General features: G+C 38.5%; 1 protein-coding gene across 1 annotated transcript; it reads right to left on the bottom strand.

Annotated features, from left to right (window-relative positions):
* Positions 1–286: 286 nt before the first annotated feature.
* On the bottom strand, positions 287–15879 carry LOC126756777 (proline-rich protein HaeIII subfamily 1). The gene is made up of 3 exons (XM_050470149.1): positions 15170–15879; positions 1234–1497; positions 287–1169 (listed from the first exon to the last, which is right to left on the bottom strand). Exons 1-3 carry the CDS (start codon positions 15179–15181, stop codon positions 408–410), a joined length of 1038 nt encoding a protein of 345 aa, XP_050326106.1. The 5' UTR covers positions 15182–15879; the 3' UTR covers positions 287–407.
* Between the last annotated feature and the right edge of the window lie 1409 nt (positions 15880–17288).

Here is a 17288-nt window from a genome sequence, read left to right as displayed (position 1 = left end):
TTATAAATCGGTTATACGCCGCGCGAAATCGCAATGAACAGTGTGTCTTTTCAGTGAAAACGATGTCGAAATTGTATCAAATTGACATATTATTTTTCTCAGACTTTATGAGTATGATCACTGGAAAGAAACGACCGAGACTGAGTACAAATAAAACGCTGAAAATATTTATGACAAATTAATGTTTTAATGACTACAATATATCCAATATAATATTGATGTACGAAAATAAGAATTAAATGCAAAAATACAAAATTCTCTTACTAAAAATTTCGTTAACAATAAATTAAATTAATTCGAGTATTTATTTACCAATAATAACTTATAAGAATTTTCCTAATTTTTTAAAATGCGATTAGCGAACTTTAAGCCTTAAGTAAAGCGGAATCATTTCATCACATTCCATGTTAGGATTTCTGCGGCTTGCCGCCTGATGGTATTGGTGGGGGCGGCACGTCCGGCACAGCGCTGTTCTTGCTCTTCGACGCATTCTTTATGCTGTCAAAGTCGACAGTTGGTGGCGGCGTCTGTGGTGGATCGGCCGGCTGCGGTTCAGGCTCACTCGCTGCTGCTTCCTCGGGCTGAGCTGGTGTTGGATACTGTGGTGCAGGTGGTGGCGGGGTGACTGCTGGTCCAATGGATGCAGCTGTTGGTGGTTGTGGAAATGGTGGTTTAGGCACACCGCCAAGAGCAAAATGCTGATGCTGACTGGGGAAATATTGATATGGCGGTAGATATTGTTCACGATAACCCGTGATGGGATCATAGATGACCGGATACTGATTGAAAGCATATGGCGGAAGTGCTACCGGATTCTGGGGATTACGATTTGGGTATTGCTGCAGCGGTATAAGCGATGGCGGTAGGCCATATTCGTTCAAAGGTATAGGCAATTTCTCGTTAGGCATCTGCTTGGGTGGATTCGGTTCGAATGGCGGCATAAAAGCGGGATTTTTCGGTGGCGGTGGCTGAGTTGGTGGCTGCACTGGTTGTTGTTCCTCGGTTGGTGGTGTTGCTGTGGGCGCTGCATCTTCTACTGGCGAACCATCTTGCGGCGGCGGTTGTTGCGCAGCCTCACTGGGTGTGGGCAGCAACTGTGGTCCACTGTTTGGTGGCGGCTGACGCATGAACTGCGGTGGAAAGCGTTGTTGTGGTATTGGATAGGGGTACTGCAAATGCACAGACTTATAGTACAAATTGTGATGAAAAATTATAAAAATATATGGAACATACCTGTGGACTTGGTGGCAAACCCGGCACGATAGGTTGTCCGAAACGCACCACCGGTGGCGAGTAGTAACCATACGGATTATATGGCCCGAAGGGATAGTGCGCCACACCACTCTCGTGTATTGTCGGCTGTATGACGGGATAGGCGCGGCTAGAAGTCAGATTATCGTCGGTTGTAATGAGTGCATTGTAGACTTTTGGCGTGCGCCGCAAAGCTGCGCCACAGCTGGAGTAACAGTTGCTGGCTATTACTAGCGCGATTAGTATCTACAAGACACATGTAAAATTTCAAATAAATTTATTAGTTCTTTTCTGAATTTTATGATTTATAAATGTTCTAAACTACGAAAACATTTAACATTCAAGTATGTGTGTATATGTGCCCCTTTTTTCATGAGTTAATAGACTTCTATTGGTGTATAGTGAGGTATTATGTAGACGCCTTAAGTGAGTCAGCCGCGGATACCGTATACAGGCTCTTGACAGTTGCAGATATGCAAATGAGCTTTATCTAACCGGTTTGCACTTGGCTACGCCATTGAAATGCGCTCGCTTCATGTTGTGCGACTACAAAGAGGGGTTGATCGCTTTGGTAATAAATCAAATCTAGAGCAACACCCAAGTTCAATAAAATGGACAACAAAAGCTGATACTGCTGACAACAGCGGCTGCGCGGTGCAATATGAACGCTACGCTTCTGAAACCGAACTTGTTTCGAGTACTTGATTATCTCTAAGTGACTTGTAAGTTCACGTTTCGAACGCGGTATGAAATCTTCTCAGAGTAGATGCTTATTGACGCAGTCTTTATAATATGGAAACCGAAAATATTCCGGTCTTCAGGTAATCACTTCCAAAGTTACCATTATTGTATGCCTGTAACAGCTATCGAAAGATATAGATTTCACCGAAGAAGTCGGCCCAGCTGAGAAGATTATTGGAGACTATTTGGTCGAACCATATTTATTTTGCGCTTGATACTATTCTAGCCTCCTCGACATCGCATATAAGGTTCTATCGAGCATACTTAGTGAAACTCTGAAGCCTATTGTCAAAAAACTGATGGGATCTTATCAGTGGACTTTAGATTTGAAAAAATAGTTAGGCGAATTAAGATATAGCGGCTACGCTGGCTAGGTCATGTCGTCCGAATGGATGAAAACACTCCAGCTCTGACAGTATTCGACGCAGTACCCGCCGGAGGAAGCAGAGGAAGAGGAAGACCTCCACTCCGTTGTAAAGACCAGGTGGAGAAGGACCTGGCTTCGTTGGAATCACCAATTGGCGACAAACAGCGAAAATGAGGCTCCCTTGAAGGATATGTAGTATTAGTACGGCATGAACTCGTAATCGTTTTGACTACCAAATAGCCATGACCGACTTGTTATACATTGAAAAACCGCTGGCCACAGACAATGACAGCGAAAAAAAACCTTCGGGGATTCACAAAGAGTTCTTTGATTCGAAACGGAACTCATACTTCGTAAGAAAATCAACCCAATTAAAATGAGTATGAAAGCTGTCAGGGAGTGAATCACGATCGATCTTAGTACTGTTAGTTCGTACTCAATCACTGAGGCTTGTTTTGCATATATCTCTTTCAAAGTTGTAAACTGTATGACAACAGAACTAACTGAGACACAGTGTAGAGAGTCAGTTGACTTATCTAATTAAACAAAGTGCAAATATTTTCTCTCAGTGTCCGTTCAGTTGTCTACTCCCTCAGTAATTTTGCGATTCAGTATATGCGAATGCAAAACAAATCTTTTTTATGTCGAAGCTGCCAACATTTTATTTCATATAATGACAGTAATGACAGTTCGGTTGCCTTTGGTTAGCGACTCAACATTATAATACCGTAATTTATGCTACACGCCTGATACGCCTCTCTTCGTCCATAAGTCTTTCTTCGTGTAAATTACGTTTTGTTTATCTTTCCGCATTATTTATGCGCTTGTTTAGTGCATTAATTGTAATTAAAACTCAAATACATATCATAACTTAAGTATGTACAAAGATACATTTATAGGTAAACACAATTAACACACTTCCAATAGACCGTTATAATGTGATCTACTTACTTAAAGCGTGATTAAGTGATATAATCGTAGTATAAAAAAAAAGATTTCAAGTGCATCTAGCATAGAGATATAGTTTCCACATACATAATTACTTACTATAAATTCTGATTTGGGAAATTCTAGTGGAAAGGGTTTAATGTATGCCGGCATTTAGATATTTATACCCTGAACAACGTAAATTAAGTTTGCCAGATGCTTGTAGTCCTCAAAAAGAAACTTCAGTGACCCTATCAAGTATATACTTATGTACATATTTAAATGATTAGTAAGCTGAGTCGTCTTAGCTATGTCTATCTTTTTGTCCGTCGGTACAAATAAACGGTGACACATTTCGAGGTTCCCTACTTGTTTTTGAAAGAAAAAACACAGAAACTTCAAATTTAATGGCGAATGTTTATTATCATTCGAAAGAATATTCTTTGGCATTTATTTTTCGAAGATTATCTCTTTTAAATGTTGGCCGCGGCTCAGATGGTGCATCCGAATGACACGTGTGATATTTTCCTCCAAGGCCTGAATCGAAGCGGGATTGTCCGCATAGATTTTAGACTTTACATACTCTAACAGGAAAATGTCTAACGGTGTGACACGACCTTGGTGGCCAATCGACCGGCCCAAACGAGAAATTATTTGCTTACCGAAGGGTTCTCTCAATAAATCCTTTGATTGATGCGATGTGTAAGAAGTGACTTTTTATTGAAACCAAATTTCGCCGAGATTACGAGCTTCAATTTCAGGAATCAAATAGTTATTTATCATTACGCGATAACGATCGCCATTGACGGTTACGCTTTTACAGGCATCGTTTTTGAAGAAATATGGACCGATGATTACACCGGGCTACAATCCACACCAACTGTTGTTTTTTCTGATTTTCAATTGCGGCAATTTTGCTTGTTTATTTACCCATTGAGCCAAAGATGGGCCTCATTGCTGAACAAAATTTTACCCGAAAACGTCGGATATTCTTGGATCTTGTCTAAAGCCCATAGAGCTAAGCGATGTAGTTTCAGAAGGTCGAGCAGTTTCAGTTCTTGCACAAGTTGTATTTTGTACGCTTTCAATTTAAGATCTCGACGTAAAATATGTCAGTACATTAGTCCGACTTTCTGCGAACGGCGGTGAATCGATATTTTTCACTGCGTGCTGCGTGCTCAAGATGATAGTGTTGCGAATAGTAGGCCGATTATGTTGAAGGGTATTTCGTCTTCGTTGTTCCCGAAGTTAACGTGCAGGTGTACTTAAATATTTATTTATCTTAAAGAAATTATCAGAATGTTGCTTTTGAAATAACCGAATTTCATGAATGAGTTTGGAAATACTTAAAGTAGCGGTACGGGATTTTCCAATAAAACAATACTACTTCATCAAAATTTGGTCGGACTGGTCCATTTAAACTCCGCTTGCAAGCCGAATAGATTAAAAATTGTTTACTAGATTGTAACGAATTAAAAAAAAATAAAAGTTTAGCGATTATTACAAAGAGAAAAATTTGAAATTTTTCGCTTGAATTTCAAGTGTTTTCAATCGTTGAAAATGTTGAAAAAGGGTTTTGGGGAGCTCTTTTATTGACGAAAACAACGAAAAAGTTAAAGAAACAGTGCTTGAAAATCGTCATGTTTGGCCACAGGGACTTAGCAGAAGTTCTATGCTAGGCTCGTTGCAAAAGATTTCAATCATTTCCAAAGACAATCGTCGAGCAGCGGTCGCAAAAGAGATGTTTGACAACATAACTTGGGACCCTACATTCATACGACGCATTATTACTGTTGAAAAGACGTGGGTTTATAAATATGAAGTCCAAACTATCCAACAATCTAGCGATCGCTCTGCAAATATGAGCGGAAACAGAAAAAACCACGTCAAGTCAGTAAAAAAGCAAGATAATTTTCAACGCTTCCTTTGATCACCGTGATGTGGTTCACCATGCGTTCGTAACAGGGTTAAATGGTGAATAAGGAATGCTACTTGGTCGTTTTGAGGCGTATATGTGAAACAATTCGTCCTAAGTTACCCGATTTGTAGGCAGAAAATTCATAGGATTTTCACCACGATAATGGTCGTGGTGTTCCAGCATGATTGTAACTCACTTCTGGACCAAACGTGAAGGGAGAGTCATCGCTCAGGTAATGCTTTTGCCAAATCCGGCGATAGTACCATGAGTCAAGGGAACTCATTAAAAGTCATTCGTTAAAGGTACTGAAGGCCATCCGAGTCGCGGCCTACAACAAGCGTATGGAAAATTAAGCGTTGGCAAGCTGGTATGTGTCAAAGGCCGTACCGTGTACTAAATACGCGAAAATGTTGCATTTGTTTGCTAATCCGGGTAAAATTTGATCAGATGCTGCTGTACCATTCAAAACTGTAGAATCTACTAACTAAGATTTAGAACAAAACTTCAACCTATTTGAAAAATATAAATACAAATTAATGACGTCACACAATGCAAAATAATATACTGCCTACAAAGAATTTAGACATAAACTGAAAATTTTCCACAATTTATTGCAAGTTTATGCAGTTTAGAACCAAATCACAATTGAGGTTATGTCGAATTCGGTTCATAGCTGTGCATAATTGTGTAAGAGCAAACATAAAAATTGAAATAAATAACGGAAAATGACGCAAGAGTTGGCTTTAAAAAACAATTAAAATGTAATATGCCTCTTCTGGGGAAATTATGAGACATCTAATTGCTTTAAAGCGGAAAGGTCGCCTTTAGTGGGTAACTAGGGCAGCTGACTGTGAGATGGTAAAAGTAGCAAATCGGCTGAGTCACTAGCGTGTTCTAAGTAAGTATGTATATATTTAAGCGCATGTGTGAGAAAAGGTTCTGTTTTAATTTTACTACACGTTTCACAGTTTACTAGCTTTTCATAGCTGTCATATCATATGACGATTTAACAATGGGCTTTCTTAATTGCGGCTTAGCAAAACAAAGCTGTCAACCACAAATTCTCATTTATATTATACTCGTACCGTACTATATGCATTACATGGATATGTGAGTGATTTTTTTTTCATTTAGAAGAGCAGTATCGCCAAGTAAAAGTGTTCGCATTTGCCTCGACGCTGTTGCATGCTTTACTCATGCCTTGCAAAGCTTTTTACGAGAAACGGAAGTTGGAGTCATGCTCTTGCTTGTATGTATGTAGCTGTATGTAAGTGCATATGTGGGATTTTCCACTTTTCTATTCATACTTTTATTTATGAAAGCCAAGAAGTGTTATTGCTCTTGCTTCGCTTTGGAAATTGGCATAAAAGTGTTTTGGAAACGTAACGAGTAGGTGTCCATTCGGGCCGGTTAAGCTCAGAGGAATAGTATAAAGTGTGTACACATGTGTGTGAAAATCCGTGTATGGCTTCATTCGGCTATTTAGCTGCTGATTCGATATTTTCTCTAGATTAGCTGTCAGCTGCTGGGTTACTTTTTCGTTTTGATTAATGATGTGTCACAAATCGTATTCAAATACTCAAATTGCTAATTTCTCATTTAAGCATATTCTACTTATACTTTTGCCAGTTGGTCTGTATTATATTTGACATTATTAAATTATTTCTTCAATTATTATGTGTATCACAAAGTTTTTATCAAGCATTGCTTGAAGCCATTTGTGCAGGTTGAATGTCACTTTTCTTTGTATCACAATTAATCGATCGATTTCATTGATCAACTATTTGATTGTCATCTTGATGGCTTTCGATTTACAGACACAAAAAAACGGAATAGTATTCGCATATGCGGGAAATAACAACTTTACCTAAAAGAATATGGGTTTAAAACCGGTTTGGAACCAGCAGTTTTTAGGCGAATTTTATCTTTTAGGAATTGTAAAATTTTGTTCTTCAGACTGCAATTTAATATATTTCCGTTACTATCGAATTTAATTTTTTTTTTTATTTTCCGGTTGCCTGCCTTTAATTAAAAAACTAAGAAAGAGGAGTGCTCTTTAATATATGTATACTTAACAATGACAGTGAAAATAAAAAAAAAATCGGACAATTATATCACATATCTCCTATAAACTCAATTATTCAGATTTTTTTCGGTATAATGCTATCAAGGAAAGACCTTTATTTTAATCGGTCAATTTGTATGACGCCTTTATATGTGCTATAGTCCGATCTGAACAATTTCTTCTTGCGAAAAATTCCAAATCTTCTTCTTATTTGCGTAGACACTGCTTTCGCGGTTATAGCCGAGTTTACAACAGCGTGGCAGTAGTTCTTCCTTTTCGCTGTTTGGCGCTAATTGCAGGTTTCAAGTGTTGCCACATCCCTCCCTACCTAGTATTTCCAACGAAGTGGAGGTCTTCCTCTTTCACTGCTTCTCCCGACAGGCGTTCCGTCGAATACTCTCAGAGCTGAAGTGTTTTCATCCATTCGGACGACTTAGTTAGCCAGCATAGCCGCTGTATCTTAATTCGCTGAACTTTGTCAACATCGTTACATATCTCGTACAGCTCATCGTTTCATCAGAATTCACCCTTGCAAAGCGCAAATGACTATAAATCTTCCGCAGAACCTTTATCTCGAAAACTCGTAACGCAGACTTATCAGATGTTGTCATCTTCCATGCCTAAGCGTCATATACCAGGGCGGGGATGATGAGTGACTTGTAGAGTGTAGTCTTTGTTCGTCAAAAGAGGACTTTACTTCTCAATTGCCTATTCAGTCCGAAATAGCACCTGTTGGTAAGAGCTATTCTACGTTGGATTTCGGACCTTGACGTTGTTGTTGGTGTTAATGTTGGTTCCAAGATAACGAAAAACGAAATTATCTACGAGTTCGAAATTATAACTATCAACAGTGACATGGGAGCCAAGTCACAAGTGTGACGACTGTTTGTTTGATAACAGAAGATATTTTGTCTTGCCCGCGTTCACTACGAGATCCCTTTGCTTCAGTTTTTTGCCCAACCTGGAGAAAGCAGAACTAACGGCGTGTTGTTATGGCCAATGATATCGACGTCATCGGCCTGTCGATATCGATTCGCTAGAAGTTTACTGACTCAAGAAAGGAACAGACGGGTTCGTAGATTTTAGAAAAACAGAAAAGGAAAAGTAACCGATGGTGATTCGATTCCATTTTTTGTAAGGGATATTGCACAACTGTCAATGTGTTTAACGTGGGTATCTGCCTACGAAGGCTCAAATCCACGGTGCTATCTATTGCTAGTAGCACATAGATCAAATTAATGCGTTGATCAGCGCCCCAAAGTGTAAGTGCATGCACAACACTACACTCTGGAAGAAACCAAGGTATGAGTGCCGCCCCACACACATACACTTTGGTTCCAATCGGTTCGGGTGAAAACCAAAGGAAACACCCTAGCCACCTTGGTCGGGTTCGAGGCCCATCTAAAACCTCTGCCGTACTCTGGGTCCGGCACCCGGCCGCAGTGCGACTCCACATTGGACAATTGCCCTTCCTGCATTTAGGTGTAAACCACAGCCACCACGAATCTCCCCAAAGGGCCAAGACCCAATGAGCAGACTGAAGCGAACTTCAGGGGCGGCTGCTCCCCGTGGTACCATGTTTTAGTCTTTGGTGTGACCTGTAGCCCAAGCTTGCGCTTAAATTCCGAGGAATTCTTAAGAACCCGACTGTATGATTTTTTTGTTATCCCTTTCATTTTTGTGTTTGTTATATAATCGCAAACCCATTCAATGAATTGATAGCATTTCAATATAGCACTTTTCTGACATCTCTCACCATGCCGACATTCAATAAACCAGACATGCGAATGTCGGACATAGTGCATTTGAATTTTAGTCGCCTTATACGACAGGCATGCCTTACCGCGGGAATATTCTTATCTCCCTCCCCGCAGGGAGGGGATATTGCACAGTAGAATCAAAGATGTTTCAAAGCTTCATATGATGACTTTTCTCTTACAATGGTGGATGATGGATGGATTGATAGTCGATTCGGCGCCGCTCGCAGCAACTCGCACTGACGTATGGAACGACTTGGCGTAATTTACGTTGAGATCTTAAATTGAAATCGTACAAAATACAGCTTGTGCAAGAGCTGTAGCCACTCGACCTTCAAAGCGACATCGCTTCACTATCCGACGTTTTTGAACCAGATTTTTTTCAGCGATGAGGCCGATTTCTGGCTCAATGGGTATGTAAACAAGCAAATTTGCCGATTTTGAGACGAACAGCAACCTGAAGAGATTCAAGAGCTCGAAATGGATCACCATGTACATATCATTGGTATACACCAGAAGCCAAGTCGGAACAGTGGACTTTACTTGATAAATATGCTCCGGTGAAGGACTGAAGAAGATATGTACTTATCGGTTCATATACGTACTAACACGGGAACATTCCTTAACAGATTTTTATTGGTAGAACTATCTAACGAAATAATATCACTATTGTGTTTTTGTTCGTAAATTTCCGGTCACTTATTGCACAGAATTTGCGCGTGTAAATTCATGATAATAGGACTTCACGCTTGAAATTTCATATCAGCACAATAAATGGGATTAAAATACCTACCACCATTATACCCGAACTCCAATAGTTAAGCGGCGATGGTGGGTCTTGTTTTTGATTGGCTTTGCTTGGTACTCAAATATGCACAACTCAAAAGTGAATTACATACACACAATTATATTGGGCGCGATAAAATTCCACAGACAAATTCAATTACTATTATCACAATTAAACCAAATACAAAGCGAATTAAACTACCGTATTGTATTTCAAATGGCTTTGTTACTTCTTGGAAATTAATTGTCAATTATGATATTAGCTCGCGCGCTTGTTGTTGCTCCCTAAGAATGAAGGCATTTTGTAGCAACTTCCGCATTGAAATGCGGAAACTGGCGGGTGTGAACGTCGCTAATGTATGCTGTTGTTGTGGTTTTTGCTTTATCAATTCAGCAGCCAAATCGAGCTGATTATCAGTGTAAATCAACATTACAGCAAAATCAAGTTAATCGCTATAAAAATAGATTTGCCATTTGCCTACCGGAATTCCAGCTAAACTTACAGCAGACCGTGAATTTGATTTTTCCGAACATTTTTTAAGAGTTTTAATGTTTGTTGTTGCTAAATAATAACATTGTTACAAATCTTATTGCTTTGGCACGGTTGTCAACATTACATTAGCATGCTCTGCATAAGTTATATATACGTATAGTAAATACATAATTATGTTAATATATTTATATATACGTGCAATGTGTGTATGTGTGTTAACGGAACTTGCAAGTCACTCTTGTATTTTACCACAACATTTTAGATTGCATGTAGCATATGCAAATTTTTTTCTCAAACCCTCCCATGTGTGACATTGTGGCGTGGCATGCGGCTTGGGGCTTGGAGCTGGTAGTGTCTGTGAACGTTTGCTCCGAATCGCTTTGAAAATATTCCAGTATATTTCAGCATATTTGTGTATAATTGTATACCATGTATGTATGTGTTTCAGTGTGTGTCTGTCTGCAGAGCTTTGGATATTTTGTTTCTTATACAGCTTAGTGCTTAACCCCAGGCGTCCTGAAGCTCAAGGCCAAATGCTTCGTTCTTTGTTCTCTAATAGACTTTGAAATTTGTTATATAAAATGATTGAGTTTCGAAGCAAATCCACACCGTTTTAGTTACTATGCAGTTATTGATTGGTAAGTGTGAGGGTATGTTGTCACTGATAAGCAGCTGGTTTGTGGTTACCGTTATTTTTTTTAGCAAATATAAGTAATTTATGGAATATTACAAAGTAATACTGAGATTATTACTTAATTACTATACAAAAAACATTATTTTACTAACACTCAAGTTGTGCGAAAAACCATTAGCATTGGAACAAGTTTGCTGCTTAAGTCTTCTGTGTTTATAAACTCAAAGCAAAGAATCGGTTAAATTATTTAAGATTTATTCGTATAAAAGTCAATAGCTGTAAATTGCTTAAGTTGAGAGAAAATCACATTAAAACAAGAAAAAAGTTATACCCTTCACATTACTTGTACCAACTATATGCATAACTAAAACTGAAAAAGTATCCGGTCAATGGATTGAAGCAAAAGGGAAATGTTTGTTATTTGTATTCCTTCGATTCTTACTTCGAGACGTAGAGATACATAAATTCGGTTACGCTTGATTTTTTGGTAGTTTAAGGACAAGTCCTAATCACACCAGCGACGGTAAAAATTTCATAAGATAAATTAATGAGCTGTAAAAGCTTCATAATCACTTAGTCATGGAATTAATATACTAGACTCTCTTGAAGACATATATAATTTTGAGAATGGATATTTGGAAAAATAGAGTCATACATCGGTCCATATCTCAAATTGTTACCCTGTTTGGTTCATACTACACTGCTTATATAAGGAAATACTCCGCTGGTTTGTAACTCCTTTTTTGGCAATTACCATTTCTTCCCTACTTTTCCCCCACCATAAATATTTGTAGCGGTTCATTTTCTGAATTCAACTTTCCTTACGCGCTTAACCTCTTGCCAGCGAATAAACGAAATGGAAAACTGTGCAGCATGAAATCAAAGAGAAAAACAACAAACAATTTGACACACTCCTACCCAAAGTAGTATTAACAAATACAAATGCTCCACTTATGCACATGTGTGTGTACGTATTTACATATACGCTACATACAAGCATACCGTTGCAGCATACTCCAGCGCATGCCCACTTATCCGAATTTTTCTCTAGTGCGCTTAAGCAATGTATCGATTTTTACTACTTTGCTCTGCGCATGCGCGCCTACCGGCCATTTGCGGTATTTGCATGTACTTGACCTCAGCTACATACATACATATATCGAGTGGGCGCTAAGTGACTGACTGACTATCTAGCTGGCTTGAGTTGTGAGCAGACAAGCTGTCTGCCCCACTAATTGACTAACGGACTGCTTGAGTGAGCGACTGACTGACAGAAATGTTAGAAAAGTGAAAGTGTAACAAAAAGTCAAAGGAGCGGCAGCAATTACAGATGAAACGGTATGCTCTTAGATGCTTTTGTTATTGGTTTTGTGTATTGTTCATTGCTTATTGTTTATGGTTGTGGTGCTTTTTGTCTTATAATATCGACTATATCTGAATCAAGGTGTTGCAATCGTTCAAATGACTAAGTGCATAGGGACCAAGTTTATATGAATATTGATATGTAATGTTAAGAAATCTGGGCTTAATTTCGCTGGAATATTTGGAAGTATGCTTTAAATGAAAGTTTTATGATGAAAATGTTAAAAAAGTGAAGAATTTGGTGCTTGAAATCCGTTAGACAAGTGTTAAAGAAATGGCAAGACAAGAGCTTGACATCTCTCGCAAGTCCGCTCCAATGATTTTGGTGGATATTTTTGGTATGAAACGCTTGTCTCGATAAAGCTGAATTTTTTTCAAAAAGAGTACCGAAAACAGGTCTTTTTGGACATGCTTGATCGTGCGAATTCGGATCCTATATTCATGGAGTGCCAATGAGGCATGTGTTTATGAGTTTGACATGCGAACAATCAGTCAATCGAAGAGATAAAACAAAATTCAATAAAGAAGCTGCAGGCCATCCAAAAAAGTGCTTATGAAAAGTGTTTCGAGGACTGAAAAAATCGTTGGCATAAATGTATTACATCTGGTGGGGGTTACTTTGAAGGCAACAAAATAAATGTTGTTGAATAATTAAATATTTTGCGTTTTACTACCAACCGGGTGCTTTTTTGTAAATTACTCTAATAATCGGCAATTCATTTTGAGAAATTTTAGATCCCATTGATCCTTTAGCCGATTTCCAGGAGGACCCTCAAAAAAGATGTCTGGCGGTGAGAAAGACTTTTATTTCTTTTAAACTATCTTAAATCCAAAAATCGAAGCAATATTATTGTATTATATTAAAGGGTTATGTGGGTTTGAAAATTTCAAAAAATTGATTTTTTGTTTTTTATATTATTAAATAGTACAATATGTTTAAAATATTTTTCCAAAAAATTAAATCGATCCAAGTAAAATTCTAAGAAATAGACACTTCGGAAGTTGCGCCCATCAGGCCACGTCGGTGTAGCGTACCAACTTTAAATGCGTTTTTCTCAAAACTCCATTTTTGAAGTCGGTGGACACGATTTCCCGAAAAGTTATGGACCGATTTAGTTCGAATTGTGTACACATCTTTAAAATAACATTATCTAGTTATTCAACAAAGGATTTTTTGTTTTTCCTTACACTTAATTTTTGAAGCCAATAAATGTGAAAATTTGGCCAAAAGTTGAGGTTCTTTGTTCAAAATCTGAGAAAATATGAAAATTTTAATTTTTTTGTTTTCCTTGACGGAACATTTTTTGGTTTCTTAATTTTAAATGAACCAATAAGAAGTTATGCTGTACACGGCGAGAACACTTTTTTTGTGAGACTCTCAGGGAGATGAGGTCTTAACGGCAGAATTTTCAACATTTTTATATCAAAATTTCAGGAGACATTGTTCAAATACCTTTGATATGCCATATTATATTTTTGAACTATATGATTGTTTATATTACAAAACAAAAATCGAAATAATACTTTTTTTGTATCCTTTGTCATTTTCACTTAATCGCCAATCCGAAATAAATAGCTTTTTGAAAAGAAAAGAGGGTGATCCAAAGGTGGTACTTTTTTCAACAGCTTTTTTTTTTACAGATCACGCTTGAGTCGTGTCAAGCTGTCATAATATTTTTGTTTGGGCATTTCATCATGGAATGACCTACGCCCGAACAACGTTTACAAATTGTTCAACTTTATTATGAAAATTCAAGAATGTTTTTCGCGCGCTTCGCTCAACTTATGGTCTATATAATCGGCCAACTGAGCGTACTATTTGCAACACCATCAGTCATCTTGAAACCCAGCCTTCATTATTGAATTCGACCGAATAGACTACGTCCAACACGCAGTGAAGAAAATACAGCAGCCGTAGCTGAGAATGTAGACGAAGACCGTGTAGAGTCGATTCGGTGCTGTTTGCAGCATCTCGGACTGAGGTATGAAACGACTTGGCGCATTTTACGTCGAACGCTTACAAAATACAGGTTGTGCAAGAATTGAAGTCGATCGACCTTCGCAAGCGTCATAGCTTTGCTCTATGGGCTCTTGAAAAGTTTCAACAAGATCTGACGTTTTCGAGTGAAATTCCGTTCAGCGCATTTCTGGCTCAATGGGTATGTAAACAAGCAAAATGAGCGCAACAATGGCTTCATGTGGTTTGTGGGCCGATGAACTTGTCGGTTCATATTTCTTTAAAAATGATGACGGGGGCGAAAGTAACCGTCAAAGGTGACTGCTATAGCGGCATGATAACAGACCATTTGATGAGTGAAACTGAAGCTCGTGATTTCGGCGACATTTGGTTTCAATAAGACGGCACCATTGCCCATATAACGCATCAATCAATAGAGTTATTGAGAGCACACTTCGGGTAGCAGATACGTTTTTCTTGTGGGGATATGTAAAGTCTAAAGTCCATGCGGACAATCCCATTACGATTCACGTAGGCTTTAGAGCAAAACATCACGTGTGTCATTCGCCAGTTACCAGTCGAAATGCTCGAACGAGTTATCGAAAATGGGACTCAACGGAGGGACCATCTGCGACATAGCCGTGACCAATATTTGAAGGAGGTACTCTTCAAAAATAAATCCCAAAGAATGTTATTTCGAAGGATAAAAAACATTCCGCATTAAATTTGAAGTTTCTGTATTTTTTCTTTAAAGAAATAGGAAACCTCGAAATGGATCACCCTTCATATATATTTTATAAGATCTCCGACGTTTTCTTTTGGGTGTTACAAACATCGTCCCAATCTTAATACACCCTTGTAAGTGTATAAATATTTCTCAAACATGCACAAAACTTTTCAATAACACTCACCTTCGCATCCATATTGCAGCACTCCGATCGCTTCAGTTTAGTGGGCTGTTGTTGCTTTCGATTTCGTCAACTTCAGCGTACTTCAGCTGTCACTCACTTCTTTCTTTACTTATTATGTTTGTCAATTATTTGTTTACTTATTTAATTCGTGCAATTTATAAGTTATCGTGTCACTTGTTCAAGTTCCCTGTGCCACTTAACGTTTTATGAATTTAAAAATGTGTTTTCAATTTCAACACGATTTTCGGCAAGGTCTTTTCACACACTCACGTTCGCATTCGCCTTCAAAGGATGTTCGTTGCGCATGCGCTGTGCGGTCCTCAAGCCCGCGTATCACGTTTCCAAAATATGCGAGTTTATGAATAATTAAACGCCACACCAACGCTCAAGGAGTCGAGTATGCAATTTTTTTTGGTATTTTTGCAGAACACGTGCAACTAGATGTCGCGCAACAAGCGTGAGAAAACGCACGCTCCAACTTGCGAAATTGTCAATAAATTTAATTTTTATTTGTGGCTTTGCTCGTGGGCTGCGTTCTTGTACGTGATTTGCAGAATGTTTCACTTCACTTGTGTAAACTTGAACCGAGTCTCTACAATTAGTTCACTTGGTAAAAAGCGCCTTCAAATTTATAATTGCATTACTGTTAGCGCGGTTGAAAAATATTCCCGTTTCGGCTGCTGTCGCCGTCAAACCAAAAGCGCACACGTTTCGCGTCGAATTGAACCGCTCAGCGAGAGCAGCGAACCTTTTATACCTTTTCAGCGTTTTCAAGCGGCAGCAGCCACGACGACTTGGCCAGCGGCAGCTATGACAACAGCAACGGCAACAACAACATTAACAAATGTGACTTTGATTTTGTTTTGTACGCTGTTAGAAAACTGTATTGTTGTAGTTGTGGCTGCTGCAGCTGCTGCTGCTCCCGCTAAGGCGGCGTTGGCGTAGCGGCTGCGTCAAGTCGTGTCTTGATCTTGCTGCAGCAATTAAAGCTGCTCATGAGCGTTAACCGGCATAAAGTTGGTTAACGGCCTGACAAGCGCATTTGACAGCGGCGGCCAATGTCGGTAGGTCTTTCCTAAACGAGCGTTTTGTTGTGCTCTCAAGCGCGCTGCAAGCTGGCTGGCTGCTGTTGCTGTTGTTGGCACAAAGAGATTCTTGTGCTTGCTGTGCGTAGTTGCCCCAAAGTTAAATACAATTCTTTTTCCTGCGACTTTGTTTACTTTTTTAATTTTATTCATATATTTCTTGTGCCTAATAACTGTTAAATGTTGCAAACTGCAAGCTTTTGGGTCAGCGTAGAAATGTGTTATTTGTCTAAGCTTAAAAATATTGTTATTTTGAATTGTTATTGAAAATTAGATGCAATCAAATTGATTTAGCGCTAGTATTGTTGATTAAATCTGTATTATGAATTTTAATATTGATGGTCGGAGTATTTTTCTTTTTGTGCAAAAGTGGTATTGATTGTGCACATTATTTGGCACTTGAGGATTGAAAGGTGACTGACGAGCGTTCTGAATAGCCAATATTCGAATGTAGCAACACTTATTAATAATTTAAAAAATATTTTTTATAAAGATCACTGAAATGGTTCATGTTATATTTGATCGCTGGGACTGTAATCTATCAATTACAAGCGTGGCTCAAGAAAGGCTCTGCTTTTGATATGGATATGTTATCACTTTCCCGAATTTTGTATAATTAACACACTTAGCTTTGGTGGTATACAATTTCTTTTCTTTGTACTCAAAAAAATGCTTATAAGTCTTTACTTTTTTTCTCAGGCTCAGTATTGAGTTTTGAGTTATTATTTGGAATCTCTCTTCAGCAAGTCGTTTTCAAATATCGCAAAATATAGAAACGTTTCTATACCTGATCTGGGAAGCTAATTTTTATATAAAATCAAATGTCTCCTACTATGGCAGCCAACAATAGCAGGCCAGAGAAAGTTGTATTCTATTAAAGACATAATAATTGACTCTCATGGGTTTACAGGTTTCCAAAAATATAATTTTTTCATAGTCTTATTACAACATCTCTAGAATATTGTCCTACATTTTCAGCATACAGCCTTGAGAGCTTGTGCGCTCGAGGCTAGCTAGGCTAAGGGCGCCGTCTT

The sequence above is a fragment of the Bactrocera neohumeralis genome, chromosome 2 (genome assembly GCF_024586455.1).
Source record: "Bactrocera neohumeralis isolate Rockhampton chromosome 2, APGP_CSIRO_Bneo_wtdbg2-racon-allhic-juicebox.fasta_v2, whole genome shotgun sequence".
In the NCBI taxonomy this organism is placed as follows: domain Eukaryota; kingdom Metazoa; phylum Arthropoda; class Insecta; order Diptera; family Tephritidae; genus Bactrocera; species Bactrocera neohumeralis.
Note: the sequence above shows the minus strand (reverse complement) of the source record. Positions and strands in the feature narration are given on the sequence as shown.